The following is a 14283-nucleotide window of genomic DNA, read 5'->3' on the forward strand; positions in this document are numbered from 1 at the left end:
CTTCGACTATATCACATATCCATCTTTATCATCTTTGCTAGAAGAAGATGAAAAAGAAGTTTTCCTAAATTTGACCCCTAAGGGGGTCAAAAAGGAAGGGGGATTCATAGAGAAATCACGCTGAGCAAAAACCGCTGAAGCTCATCATGAAATTTGGTTGGAAGTTTCGTTTCATGACTATGGGAGGGTTTTTCGAAATTTGACCGCTAAGGGGGTCATAAGGGGATTCAATAGATGGGGGGATCGTATTAATTTGGTTAGTATTTTTGTATTGTAATGTAAGAGATTCACTAAGAAAGGGATTTTCCAAAATTCAGTCCCTTAGGGAGTGGGCTACAAAGGTTATATGGAGCAATCATCACTGAGGCGAAATTGCTGACGCCATAAATATGAAATTTAGTCAATATTGTATTTTATAATGTAAATACCCCCTAAGACGGGATTTCTGAAAATTCATCCCCCAAGGGGGTCGTGAGGGGTTCAAATGTTACATGGGGGAATCATCGACGAGTAATTTTCAGATTACCAAATCCACGCGAGCGATGCTGCAGGTAACAGCTTGTGGCCCATAAAAATGGTTAAGCCATAGTTGAGAGCAAAGTAAAATTTTCTATTATTTTTATACGCACGCAACAGTAAAAATGTTTATGTAACATATGTAAGTTCTAAATTACTGTAATACAGAACATCAATAGCGCAGAACAGCTTGTAGTAACTTGTAGCCGAGAAAGTTTGCAGCTGACATTCATAACCCCCAACTAACAGCTGATTCGCGGGAGAGTATCGAAGTGAGGGCGTCCTGACCCCATCTCCATATTACACTATCTATGCTCTTTGATTTAGTAATTAAATAGTTCACTAGATGTTGTTAGCATTTCGATTATCGATGTTTTAGTGAGCACGGGTGTTTTGGCCGTAGTTGTGTGAAATTAAGGTACTTCAAGACTGGATACAAATCTAGAATTAAAGTTTGAAAAGGAAATTCGAATAAATAAAGCACATATTAAACTAAAAAATATACGTAGGGACCATACATGCAGTCTGTTGAGGGGGCGGGGTGAGAAATATTTCTGAAAAACGGGGAGAACTACGTTGTTGAGAACGTAGAGAGCAAAGAATAAGTTGATAAAAAAAATTGAAAATAAAAATATAAATTTAATGTGGGGGTTGGGTGTCCTCTTAGGCTGGTCGTCCACTACTTCGAGTGATAAATAGCCCCATTTATGCGCTAGAGCACTATAGTCTTGGTGTTTTTCCTTCGTGTTTAGACTATCAATTTTCAATTTTTTGTTGTTCCAAGTTGTAGAAATATTTTGTCTCGAGCACATTGAATGCAACTAATGATAAAAATTTCTTCATAATTATTTCGTAACTTTTTCCCATTAAGCCCACTGCATGTATTAATATTGAGTTACAATATTTTATACTATAATTGCTTTCTTTACCACACACCACATTTCTTTATCGCACGCCAACTCCGGTCATATCGACGTTCGGCAATTTACTATCGAGTGAATTTTGTATGAATTCTTTCTGTGGAGAAAGTACTTCTAGAGTATAGAACTCTAGTATCACACACAATGCTCTTACCCCTTTCAACTTTGGGTGAGCTGGCATGTGTTGTACATTAACATGTACATCCGTCCTTTTTTTAGTGGACACACACACAGAGTGGACTTTGCTGTGAAATATTGAGAAAGCGACATCTATCGATGGTCGCCTCAGGTTCGAGAGGGAAAGATTTCTCTTTGCCAATCTCTTGAATCCAACCTGCCTTACCTGAAGCTTGCCTTCACGGTGATAGTCGAGCATGTTGTCACTCGCGTCGTAAGATAAAGTTGTTTTCCAATACTTCTACAATGTTGTTGTTTTTCTTTCGGGAATTATTTCCCGTGCCTCAACCACTTGTCTACTGAAAAACATCCACGACTCCAAATTAAAATACAATAAAACTTCGATAAGTCGACACTCGAGTTAGAGAAATTATGACGACTTCAGAGTAGTGACGATTTAAGCAAAGTGCCGACAGTTTCAATGTGCAATCAGGATATAGAGGGTGCATACCAAACAGGGAGTATGACATTTTACCTGCGAACTGTTGATCCTAGAGGTATACTTTCAATTTAAAAAAGTTTTTAAATAACGTATGGTACTCGGATATGTCATTCATGTTTCAAGGGGTTTAATAGTTATTAAAATATAAACATTAACTTTTTATATACTTCTCGTGTGCCCTAAAACCCAATTAGAAAGTTGTTACCCTACCTCTCCTGATGCCAACAAAAAACATTCCATGTTTTTAAGTGCAATATTCATCGAGATATTCGAATTTGAAAAACGGAGGAAAGTACGGAAAAACAGTTCTAAATGCGGAAAAACCGTTTTACCCGCATTTAACGCTGTTTTTTCCAAAATTTCCTCCCTTTTTGAATTCGAATATCTCAGCAGTATTCGAATATATTGCTCTTGGAAACATGGAATTTTTGTTGGCATCAGGAGAAACAGGGCAACAGCTTTCTAATTGGGTATTGGTGCACATGGGGACTGTATAAAAATTTGATTTTTTTTTTAATTTTAATGACTATATAACTCCTTGCAGCACGAATGATATATCTGACTACTACACGTTATTTGGAAACTTTTTCTAATTGGAAGTATGCCTCTAGGATCAACAGTTCGCCAATAAAATTGCATATACCCTGTTTGCTATGCACCCTGTATATCGTATAAATTTAAAAATAATGCAGTATTTATCAAAATACGAATTAAAACTACAATATTAATAAAATTTATAGATAATAAACGAAAAAAAATATTTTTTGAACTTCTTAGGGGTTAAGTATTCAACTTGCTGTATTATGGTTAAATGCATTGGTAAACTTACGACTTATACCAGTATTTTTTTTAATTTACACTAATCCGAGAAAATGCTACAATAGTTAGTATTTCTCTACAACACAATTAATGCACATTAATTTTATATGTAAATGACGTATTTAATTTATACATAACACACAGGGCACCGTGCAGTAAAGTCCAGCTCGTACAATCCCCCCCCCCCAACGCTTCAGGAACTTCCGTCTTTTTAGTCGGAAAATGAACTTCCTCAAACAGCATCACTTTATTTGAGCTGTTCCGTTTTGTATATAAGACTTTTAGGAACACTTTTGAATATATAGCAGTGTTGTTGTCAACCTTTTTCTTTAAAGGAAGTCATAGAAAGTCTCTGTCCCACTCTCTCAAACTCTCCCACGAGTTAACCGAAATTAGCGATGAGTAACCGAGTGTTTAATAACTTGTCTATGGCTTATTCCATATAGCAACTCAACCAATGAGGATTGCTCGACCAACTCACATTTCCTTCAAATTTGGTACACGTACTGTCGAAATTAAGAAAATACTCGAATTTTCAATGACATGCTCTACGTATTAATTAAACCATTGAAAAACCCGAAAAATTGGTATCGCTCTCTTTTTTTGTACAGAGACTGTATTGATGTAATATAGAAGTGTGAAATATCTATGAAAACAGTATTTTTTGTACATTCAGAATAAAAATACTGTAACATCTGAAAAGAAAATAGAAAAATCATATCGAACCTCGAACTTGAGCTCCGAATTTCTGAACTTTCTGATTTTTCCGAAAGTCAGCCATCATTCTGAAAAAAAGCTTGAAGAACCAGAGTTTTAATTTTTTTCTGTTTCAACACTAGTATTTGTTGAAACTTTCTGGCTTTATAAATTTGTTTCGACTTTCTTTTTCGGAAATATTTTAGCTTAGAAACTGTGCTCTTTGAACAGAAAATCGAACTTTAGCCATTTTGGCCAAGGTTTCTTATTCAGTAGATTTAGAAGAGTGATGTCAGCTAATCATTAAAAAAGAGTTTGCCTTTGGCTATTGATTGCATAATACAGGGTGTTCTGCTAATGACCGACACACTCAGAGGGCTGTTAGTAGCTATCAAGGGAACAAAAATTGAAATGAAACATGGTGTCGCAAACCACATTGAGAGGCTGAAAATCGCGTAAAACACATGCAGGTTTCGAGGTTCGCAGGTTCTCTTCAAGCTTTTTCTTTCAGAATGATGGCTGAAGTTCAAAAAAATCAAAGTTTAGAAATTTGGATAATTTCAAGGTGTGATATTTTTCTATTTTTCTTTTCAGATGTTACAGTATTTTTATTCGGAATGTACAAAAAATACTGTTTTCATATATACTTAACTCTCCTATATTACATCAATACAGCCGCTGTACAAAAAAAAAATGAGTGAAATCATTTTTTCGGGTTTTTCAATGGTTCCGCAGAATTTAAATTCATGTAGCTTCGCAAATACGTAGAGCAGGTCATTGAAAATTCGAGTACTTTCATACCTTAAGGAGTACCCGTACGTATACCAAATTTGAAGAAAATCCGAGTGTGTCATACAACTGATTTTCATTTTTTTGGTTCATTTATTATGGAATGAGCTCTATGGAAGTTTTACGAGACCGAAAACAAATGACGACTTACCAAGGTTTTACTGTACTCAGATAAAGAAATAAATGAGTCTTGTATCATAATAAAATATATTCACTTTAGTTTTTTTATAGCTAGACTAGCATATCTGTGTTTTTCCTAGTTTCTCAAATTTTAATGATAAATTCTCTCAAAAGCGTCAAAATAATTGCTAATATTTCGTTTTCGTTTCTAGTATTTCATTTCTCATTAGTAAAAGAAAGTGTTTTTGTCTCATGATTTGCTTGCCCCATACATTCATTTCAAGAGATGCGACTCCGATATGCTACTTATAAATCTTTTCAACTTCCTTCATTACTGAGCTTTGTTTGTAGGCATCTCGAAGATAATGAGAAGCAAAGTACTCCAAAATTTCTATTTAACAGCAGAAATGTCTTGAAGTAGTACCAAGTTTGTGGAGTTTTTTCCCAAAAGGAAGATTTGTAAAAGATAAAACATGATTGGGGAAAGTGAATTTTATCATCTTTTCTTAACGGTAACGTCGATGATATGAGTCTTGAGAAATGAAATGAGAAATGCTACAACACACATTTTCATACGATTTTAAGCTCGTTTCTTCTGGTTCAGTTTTAAGAAACTGAAGTTTTTTGAGGGTGGAAGATGTGTCGTCGTCACAGTCTCAATGTTCATCTCAAATAAGTCTTTTGAACCTCGTTACAGTGTAATACGATCTGTTTGATCTGGTAACTAAATTTTGAAGGAGTCTTCAAATAAAAGTGGTTTTGTGGGATTTATCTCAACAAGATCTATTTTCATCTTGAAAATGCATCTTGTGATATCGCGTAAAATTATTTCGTTACAAATTGTACCGTAAGCTCTGCACTAAAACCAGAAGACATGTTGAAACACCCGCAAGGTACCATTGTACTTGCCTCAATAAGATCTATTTTCCGATAGTTTTAAAGTCTGAGTATCGCAGTTCCTGAGGTATAACGTAAATAATCCCGTACGAAATCTTACCATCAGTTTAGTACCAAAGCAGAAAAACGTATCAACACGAGTGAAGTATCATTTAATTTAACTTAATGAGATCTATTTCAGTATATCATTGTTACTTTTAGCATGTCGCACTGCCTGAGATATGGCGTAAAGGTAACGGTTGGTAAAATATGCCGCAAACCTGGTACTCAATCCGAAGGATGTACTAATACAATACCATTGGATTACCTTTAACGGGATCTATCCTTAGGTGCCTGCCAAAAACGTTTGTAAGGTTTCATATACTTCCTACGATATGAGTATTTAAACTGCACTCCGTCCCAAAAAAGGTTGTTTTTCAGACGAATGAAAATAAATGGATGTGAATGTGTGAAAAATATTTTATTACAGACCAGATGCGATTGGCATTCAACAACTCATTTGAAAGAAAAGATCGGTCTCGAAAGTTTATAGAATAATAAAATACATAATTTCTGACAAATACACGTTACTCAATAACTAATCATTTTCCATTATTTTGAACGACATCAAACAAGCGATCTTCCATTGAAAGAACTAAACTTTGTAGTTTTGGGTCCAAATTATACCATGCAGTTTCTATGGCGTTCACCGAGCTAAACTAAACCGAAGCTAAAAAAACCGAGCTAAAAACCATTGGAATAGACTCCATGGGTCTTTATACTCCACACACTTCCTATCTGGCTAAGGCCGGTATTACACTATAAAAGTTTGGTAACAGTCCTTTTATAAAACTTGAAAAATGCAGCCAATAGGGACACCGGTTGCATTTTCTAGAATATAACAAATAACCTTATTGGTTAGATTTTTCAAGTTTTATAAAAGGGATTTTATCAAAATTTTATCGTGTAATACCAGCCTAAGATCAGAACTCATTGGTGGCCAGTCCAATAGACTCAAATTTTCATTTTGAAATAGGGTTTAGCGACGTTGCACATATGCATGCACAGAGTAATAATACTATTATTTTATACTTTATATCTTAAGTCTATGTATGCATGGGAGCATTATCATGCTGAAAAATACCAGTTCTATCCTCTTAAAATTCAACCACAAAGAATGAAATGATTTTCTAGTGTGTCTATGTAGTTTTGTACGTTCTGTCTTCTATCTCGGTCTTCCCGAACGTGATTTTAGATGATAGAGCATCTTAGTGGCTAAAACACGATATTGTGCTATTATGCTTTTGCATCGATTTAAAGCCTTTGAAAAATATTCAATAAGCTAACCTTGCAACTTCAGTCTCCAAATTTTGTTAATCACGTTAAAGCAACGTTCCTTTTGCCGTCTTGTATAAACAAAAGATTCTCTTCCGTCTTACTGCATTTATACGTTTCAACAAGCTTGCGTCACGATTGCGCGTTTCAAATTTGCATATATATATATATTCACCAGTTTTCATAAACTTTCGGGACACGTAATTTTAACAAATTAACGATTATAAATAAGGGGATTTTTGGGGTTCCATAGTGCATGTAGTATATGTGTGTGTTTGTGTAATTTACGATTGTATTTGTCTTTATACAGTGTGGGCAAAAAGTCCGTAGAAACTTTAAAAGTGAATAAAAACCAGAAAAATAACCGAAATAAAAACGGTTTGCAGGATTAGCATCGCTAGGTCACGGAAATTTTTTTAAGACAGGAAAAAAAACCTCAAAAAACAGCCGATAGGTGGCACTGGTACGAGTGACTTCAGTGGAAATATGCAAATGAGACGGTTATAAGAACTTGCGCTCCTAATCCACAACCAGTTCATCATTGTAAACCGTGTATGTGGACCTGCTGCACTCTGCCGTTGCTGGATTTGTGACTCGCCTGCAATGTGTTATCTCCTGTCGCGGTTGTCATGTGCAGGGTCACAAGTAGGGGGGAGCAGGTGGGTCTCGTGCCCCGGGCGCTGGACCAGAGGGGGAGCAAATTTTATTCTCAAACCTCTCCTTCTACATTACAAGGGGGCACTAAAATGCGCACTTGCCTCGGGTGACCAAACATCTAGTTGCGGCCCTAGTCATGTGGAACAGATACTGCTGTAATAAACGATTCGGAGGCATTCTGTTCATATCTTTTCTTTGACTTGTGTACGTCAGCGCCATCTATGGGCTGTTTTTAGTTCTTTTTCCCCGTCTTAAAAAAAATTCCCGTGACCTAGCGATGCTAACCCTTGCAAACCATGTTTTATTTCGGTTATTTTTCCGGTTTTTATGAATTTCATTACGTCACTTTTCTGAGATGCACCCAGTTTGGTCAGGTGGATGATTTGAAAGTTAAAGATGTATCCACTCTTAAAAAATGCTAAGCATTTTTAAAATGCAACAGATAAATGCATATTTTTTCTTAATTATATCCGTTACATGTCAAAAATATTGTGTCATTATATTTGAATAATTGAAATATATGTGATAAAGCTGTAAACCGAAGCCACTCAAAAACTTGAATTGCTAATTTTTATTTCAGGTTTTATTGTTTTCCATGAATCCAAAAGCCCTTACCACTATACGTCTTTTTTAATAGAAATATTTCTTTGTTTCATTGCGGATAGAAAGGTTTGTGCTTTGGAAAAGATTGAACATGCTACCTTCATTATTGAATAATTTTGTCCTTCCTAAGACGCTTAGTATCAAATATGATTAGGAACGTTCTTTCTTCTTCCAGAGTGAATTTTTCAATTTCCGCAGAAAGATGACTTCCCAACTAGAATTTTTCTTACCTCACTGGTCTTGTAATTTTCTCAGCTTATATGACGTACCTCTCTGATTTTCGATTCTTGGCAAAAGTGCAGGGGTTGTAAATCTACAAAGTACAGAGAGCGAATTCATCTAAACGTGTGTGAATCACGGATAATTGCACTTTATAATACAAAAGTCAACGTTTTAACGTAAACCATTCATTGTTCATAGAAAAGAAGAATTCTGAATTCCATTAAATCATCAGATTGGATAGTAAATTATGAGAAATTTTATTAAACAGTCAACGCTCTATTTTACGAACCGCCAATTTCCGAACACTTTTTTTTTTTTTACGAACTGGTCCTATGTCCCGAACAGCATGCCATAAAGCTAATGATCTGCTCTATTTTACGAACTCTCATTTCTATCAACTTTCTATTGTATGAACTTTGTTTTTCTTCGGCTATATATATATATTATTTTATTTTCTTCTTCTAACCAACTCCGAGTTCGTTGTAATCAAAAGTAAACTTCAGATTGGACCGTTCTACGTGTCTTAAGAGAAAACAGAAAAAGGGAGAAGAGGTATTAAAAAAAAAAAATTCATCGATTTGTCATCACCAAAATACAGGTCTTCTGTGAATATGTGCCAGGAAGGAGGGTTCGATGTTTGCGGGGGTGACCATGAACTGCAGATGCGTTGACAACGCAATTTGTGCATTATGAATGGATATAGTGGTGGTTTTAGAAATGGTATACAGTCGGATCCCGTTATAGCGAAAATTTTGTTGTAACGAAATCTTTTCCAATCCTTCAAATCAATTTGTATGTAAATTTGTATCAATTAACAATGTATTGCGCAATTTCGGTATAACGAAACGAAAAATCCGTTATAATGAACTCGAAAACAAGTGTCCGAAAAACAACAGTCAATTTCCATCTACTCTTTCAACGTTTTTGAAAAAATCGGACGAAATCGAAATTGCAAATTCAAACAGTAGTTATAGGATCTCCTAGGAAAAAGATCTAACTTTCGAATTTGCAAGATGTGGATGCAGCTGCCTTTACCTGGTTTCAGGACATTCGTTATCGAAATGCGCCAGTTACCGGTCCAACTGACGCATTAGAAAAGTCCAACTGGCGTGAGAAAAGGTTTTGGAATTCACACGTGCTGTTAGATGCGAAAACTTTCAAGCAAGTGTTGGCTGATTGAATCGTTTCAAAGAACGGTATGGTGTGGTAGCAAAACAGATTTGCGGGGAAGCAAATTCAGTTGACATCAAAAATGTGAATGAATGGAAAGCTGGTGAAGTAGCGAAAGTGAGAAATAAATATAGGCCCTACAGTGCTCCACCATAGAAATTATGTACCAGAAAGAGCTCCGCGAGTCAAAAAAGGTTCAGAACCACTGCACCAGAGTAATGTTTGCTAGTTTTGCTATTTACAGTATCTGAAGCCTTCCAATGCAATGCTAATGCATTCCGAAGTTTCAATTGCATAAGCTGGGGCCTAAGTTTGGCAAAAAACCATCAATCTAGTTTGAAAATCTAAAACGATATTTATCAGATCAAAAGAACGTTCCAGACCATTTGTATGAGCATGCGTATACTTCACTACAACGATTTTTTTTTTTTTTTTGCTCATATTAAATATTGGAAATTCCTTTATAACGAAATTTCGTTATAACGAAGTGATTTCTTCGGTCTCTTGGAGTTCGTTATAACGGGATTCAACTATAATACATTAGGCTATTAACCCCTTGAACTGCAGTTTATTTTCAGGTAGCACTGCTCAGACATAAAATTTCATGTCGAGCTGGACTCGTCATTTCCGTTCAAGGGGTTAATAGGCCATTTCTAATTTGAGAGTCGCGATTGAACTCTATTTTGACCGACTGCTGATCGTTTACTTTCTTTTTCGCAATGTCGACAAAACGGAAAAAAATTGTCCTTGACAGTGGATGGAAAAAAATATTTTGATATAAATTATTATGCGAACTCTTACTAAGATAGAAATTACCAAAAAAAGTACGGGACTCAAAAAATAACAATGAAAGTCCTCTAATCAAAGATCAGCAAAGGGTTGTTTCTACGGTAAGTGGTTCCACCATTCTGAAAATATTTCAGAGAAGCGAGATTCACGTGAAAGGTTATCCTATATTAATTCTATGGAATCTTACCAAAATGTTGCGATGAAGCAAACAAAAATAAGAGATTTTTATGGGAATCATCAATAAAGGCGTGAACGACTGACTCATTTTTTACCGTCTCCCATTTACGAACTTGCGATAATTATCAAGTCCGTACGTGTTAGTAAAAACGAGCGCCGATTGTATTTGAATATATTAAAAAAAGTCTCACTGGTTTAACACCGGCATATTGAAGATTTAATTCTTTTACAATTTAAGCCTTGAATCAGCTTGAATGAAATGTAATAGCGTTGACCAGAATTCGACGTACAAATTGTTTACAGCTAGAATTTGACAATGGGAAGTATGTAGATATGGGAAAAATATTTTTATTGACTAATATTGTTATATATAAAAAATAACAGGTAATTCAACACATTGTTAATTGTGTAAGATGTATTTCTAGTACATTTTTAAAAACGGTCTGTTCTTTAAAGTTTCTCAGTTTGTGATTGCTCAATACAGTAAACACATGAATCTACGATTTGATAGGTCTGGATTTTAATGAGAGGCATAAAAGCATAACAGCCATTCCGAATCTGGCTTTGAAAATCGAACAACCCGGTTTATTTTCAACTTTGTATTCACTATAACGCTGTCGCATGATATAAAATTAATCATAACCCATGTTCAATTTCTTTGATATTACTTTTCCTGATGTATAGACATTGATGAATGCCTCGTACATAATGGTGGATGCCAGCATAAGTGCGTCAATTACGATGGTGGATACAGTTGTGAATGCCTGCCTGGACAAAGAGTTCATGCAGATGGTCGAACATGTCTTGGTAAATTATTTAACTTAATTTTGATAGAAATCATAGCACACATACACCGTAGTAAGTTGCCGATTCTCATTAGCGTTCTCTGTACAAGTTTTAACCGTATACAACATATACTGTATGCTTTCATTTATTTATTTTTATTTGTTTTAATAACGTGATCATTACGTATTCCCAAGAGATCGATTTGATTTGATCATATCCCGTGAGAGCATCAATAGCATATATCAGCGGCAGTGAGAAGTTCACTGCCGCTGCTATATATGCTGGATATAATAAAATATCCCTTTTGAATCTTATCAGTAAATTATATCAAACTTAACACAAATTTAATAATTAAAAGTATGCATAAAGTTTAGCCATTTTATCAGATTAACAAAATAAACAGATGAAGCTACCAAGTATATTATATTCGATTTTTTTTCACTTACAAAGCATCGGACCTCCCCAACCATATTTGCAAATTACAGAATAGTGTAAGGAAGAAAAGTTTGTTCTACGCTATGTAACTTTTTTTTTTACATACTTCTCTCCAAATGCGATGACATGACATTCAAACCAATCACTACAAATATCTATAACAATGAGCAAAATAAATAAATACCTTTTTTAAAAGTATTTCCCCGCTTCTTTATACATCACTCAAATCAAAAGTTTTGTTCCTGAATCCATGATACTATGTTCAAACACGTCTCACACACATTCGCGGAACCATATATCGCAAGTCTGGAATCTATCAAATGGGTTCAACCCATGATTTAATTTCTTTGATGTGTGTGTGTGTCCTTTTTTCCTTACACCAAAACACGTTACTGATAATTCCGAATGCATCTTCTTGATGAAGGCCAAAATTCGATGGGCGAGGCGAGAGAGTAGCCAACTTAGATGATTGGTTGCTTCCTAAGCTCGTGTTGTCAGCAGATCTGAAACACAAGGAAGTGATCGTAAAAGCTAAGGTAGGTGTTGTGTGCGGTGGTCTTCCCACACAAACCTAATCGCGGTAAATGAATTCTTTATAGCTTTTCACCATAGAGACTTGCATTATCACTTGGCGCATTAGTTGTAAGTAATTGAACACACATTTTATGCACTTATTAAAATCTTCCTAAATAATATTTGTCATATACATTTATCAAAACCCATGTGAGATCCTACTTTTCTTAGTTGATAACATGGTTTATTAATCCGAATAAAAAAAATGAATGTTCGTAAAAAGTTCATTCAGAAAATAAAAACAGCATACGCTCAAATTATTTGTTAACTCAATAGTCTAGGTGCTTTAGAATTTTTGGCAGAAATTTATAATACATTAATGACTCGGGGACATAATTCACTAGATAGTGCTACTGTGCACTCTCGAAAGTAGTAATCTTTGCTCGTTGAACATTGAAGAGTGCTCCACGTTTATGCCCAATTTCGAAATAGCGAAGTCTTGGTCGACTCTCCAATTAGAACCTAATTCATATTGTATTCAAGATTAGCGTTATGCTTATTTGAGTTTAACATATGTTCTAGTTGTCAAGATAAAGATGCTTTACTTTTCATGAGGAATATGGATGATACTCGTAAAAAATGAATGCCTCTGTCTTGGAGTGTCAAAAGTTCACTTGAAAAAAGAAAGTAGCGTATTATGGGTTGAGAATGTTATACAAAGGCTACAACAGGCAAATTGCCCAATGAGGTGGTTAAAAAAATTGTGCCCATATATACAAAATATGGATGTCAAATGTAACCAAAAAATACAGCAGCGCAATATAAAAGCATATATCACCAAAAAAAATAAATCAATAATATATAATACACTGCCCATAAAAAATGTTATGGTTGTCTTATTCTAAGTATGGATAGCTTCTCGATTTATCCTACTTTGATCGTACTTCTTTTCAAACGTATCAATTGCGTTAGAATTCAAATGTTCAGATTTTTGTTTCACTATCCTAGTCTTTTTTTATATGATCTGGGTCTAAAATTTTTATAGAATATAGCAGCATATCTCTCAGATTTTAATGTTTGTATGGAAATTTATCACATCAACAAGAAGAGGGGAGGTACCCATTTGTTTTTTTTTTTGTTTGTTTGTTTTTGTTTTTTTTTCATGCCGTTTGGGATGAGAATGTGGAGACTAGGCTTCATATTTTCACTTGTTTTCGAGAATTTCCCGTTACCGAATTCTCCAAAAGTTACTCGAGAATATCTGAGAAAATGTTCTTAAACTCAATAATAATCACAATAAAAAATAAACTTACTAAGAATCTATTTGTAATAAATTATAGTACTTTAACAATATGCGTATGTACGCAAACACACACACTCTACTCTATAGATCCGGATAGTAATTCATTATTGTAAATAGAGAGATTCTTAGAGATCATAAATATCATTCAGATCAGAGTTCAGGATAACTCACCTCTGAGAATGAAATATGAAAGGTTGGTCAAACTGGTTGTACGATTATTAAAAGCTTTAAACAATATAAAATGTCATGTATATGTTTGCATGTTTGGCGCTATTTGCGCGTATAGTTAATGTACTCCTTCCCAAACCTTTGGGCACAGATGTAGAATATGTTAAATCGCTTACTTTGTAATCAATTGAATCTGATACGGCTCTCAGGCTACCATTTTAAATCCTTTGTCATAATCTGTTAAGCTTATTTTCCACAAAATGTTCAACTCGAGAAGTCAGAACGCAATTATGCCAACATAACCTTCACCAAGGGTTTTACAATTTCTTGGTTTGCTGCACATTCAGAGTAACACCACATAAAAGTAATCAAACGAAAAGTTACGTTAGATATCACGTTCTCTCTCACCCCGCTCCCGTGTGGCGTGGTGGTAAGATGCTCGTCTACCACCGTGAAGGTTACTGTCACGGTCCTGGGTTCGAGCTCGAGGGAGGCTATAGATAAGACATTTTCTCTAACGAACTTGAGGCGACCACCGACAGTGCCTTCATTTCCAACCCATCTCATTAATGGCAGTAAATTGCAGTATAGCCAGAGTTGGTGTTTAGTGAAGTAGAGTTACATTCTCACCCTCAAATTACAGTACTATGGTAAAAGAGTTGTTTTTTTTTTCTTTTTACTTAAATTAGGTTTGCAGATGCCCGTGCGTACTAACATAATTATGAGTAATAGTTGAATATTTGTGACAAATATATTACAGTCCTTAGAAC

General features: G+C 35.0%; 1 protein-coding gene across 5 annotated transcripts in view; it reads left to right on the forward strand.

Annotated features, from left to right (window-relative positions):
* The window catches only part of LOC149085545 (uncharacterized), a 166487-nt gene that overhangs the window by 76462 nt on the left and 75742 nt on the right, over window positions 1–14283 (forward strand). For 4 of the 5 annotated variants that reach the window (XM_089233614.1, XM_089233618.1, XM_089233615.1 and 1 more), the window contains one exon: window positions 10993–11115. The exons of the other annotated variant lie outside the window; for it this stretch is intronic. In XM_089233614.1, the coding sequence (XP_089089740.1) occupies window positions 10993–11115 (123 nt within the window). The remainder of the gene's footprint in view (window positions 1–10992; window positions 11116–14283) is intronic. 5 annotated transcript variants of the gene reach the window in all.

This window comes from Pholcus phalangioides, unplaced genomic scaffold, assembly GCF_987345545.1.
Source record: "Pholcus phalangioides strain wild (caught in Gottingen) unplaced genomic scaffold, Ppha-v1.0 ptg000007l_1, whole genome shotgun sequence".
NCBI classification, from domain to species: Eukaryota; Metazoa; Arthropoda; class Arachnida; order Araneae; family Pholcidae; genus Pholcus; species Pholcus phalangioides.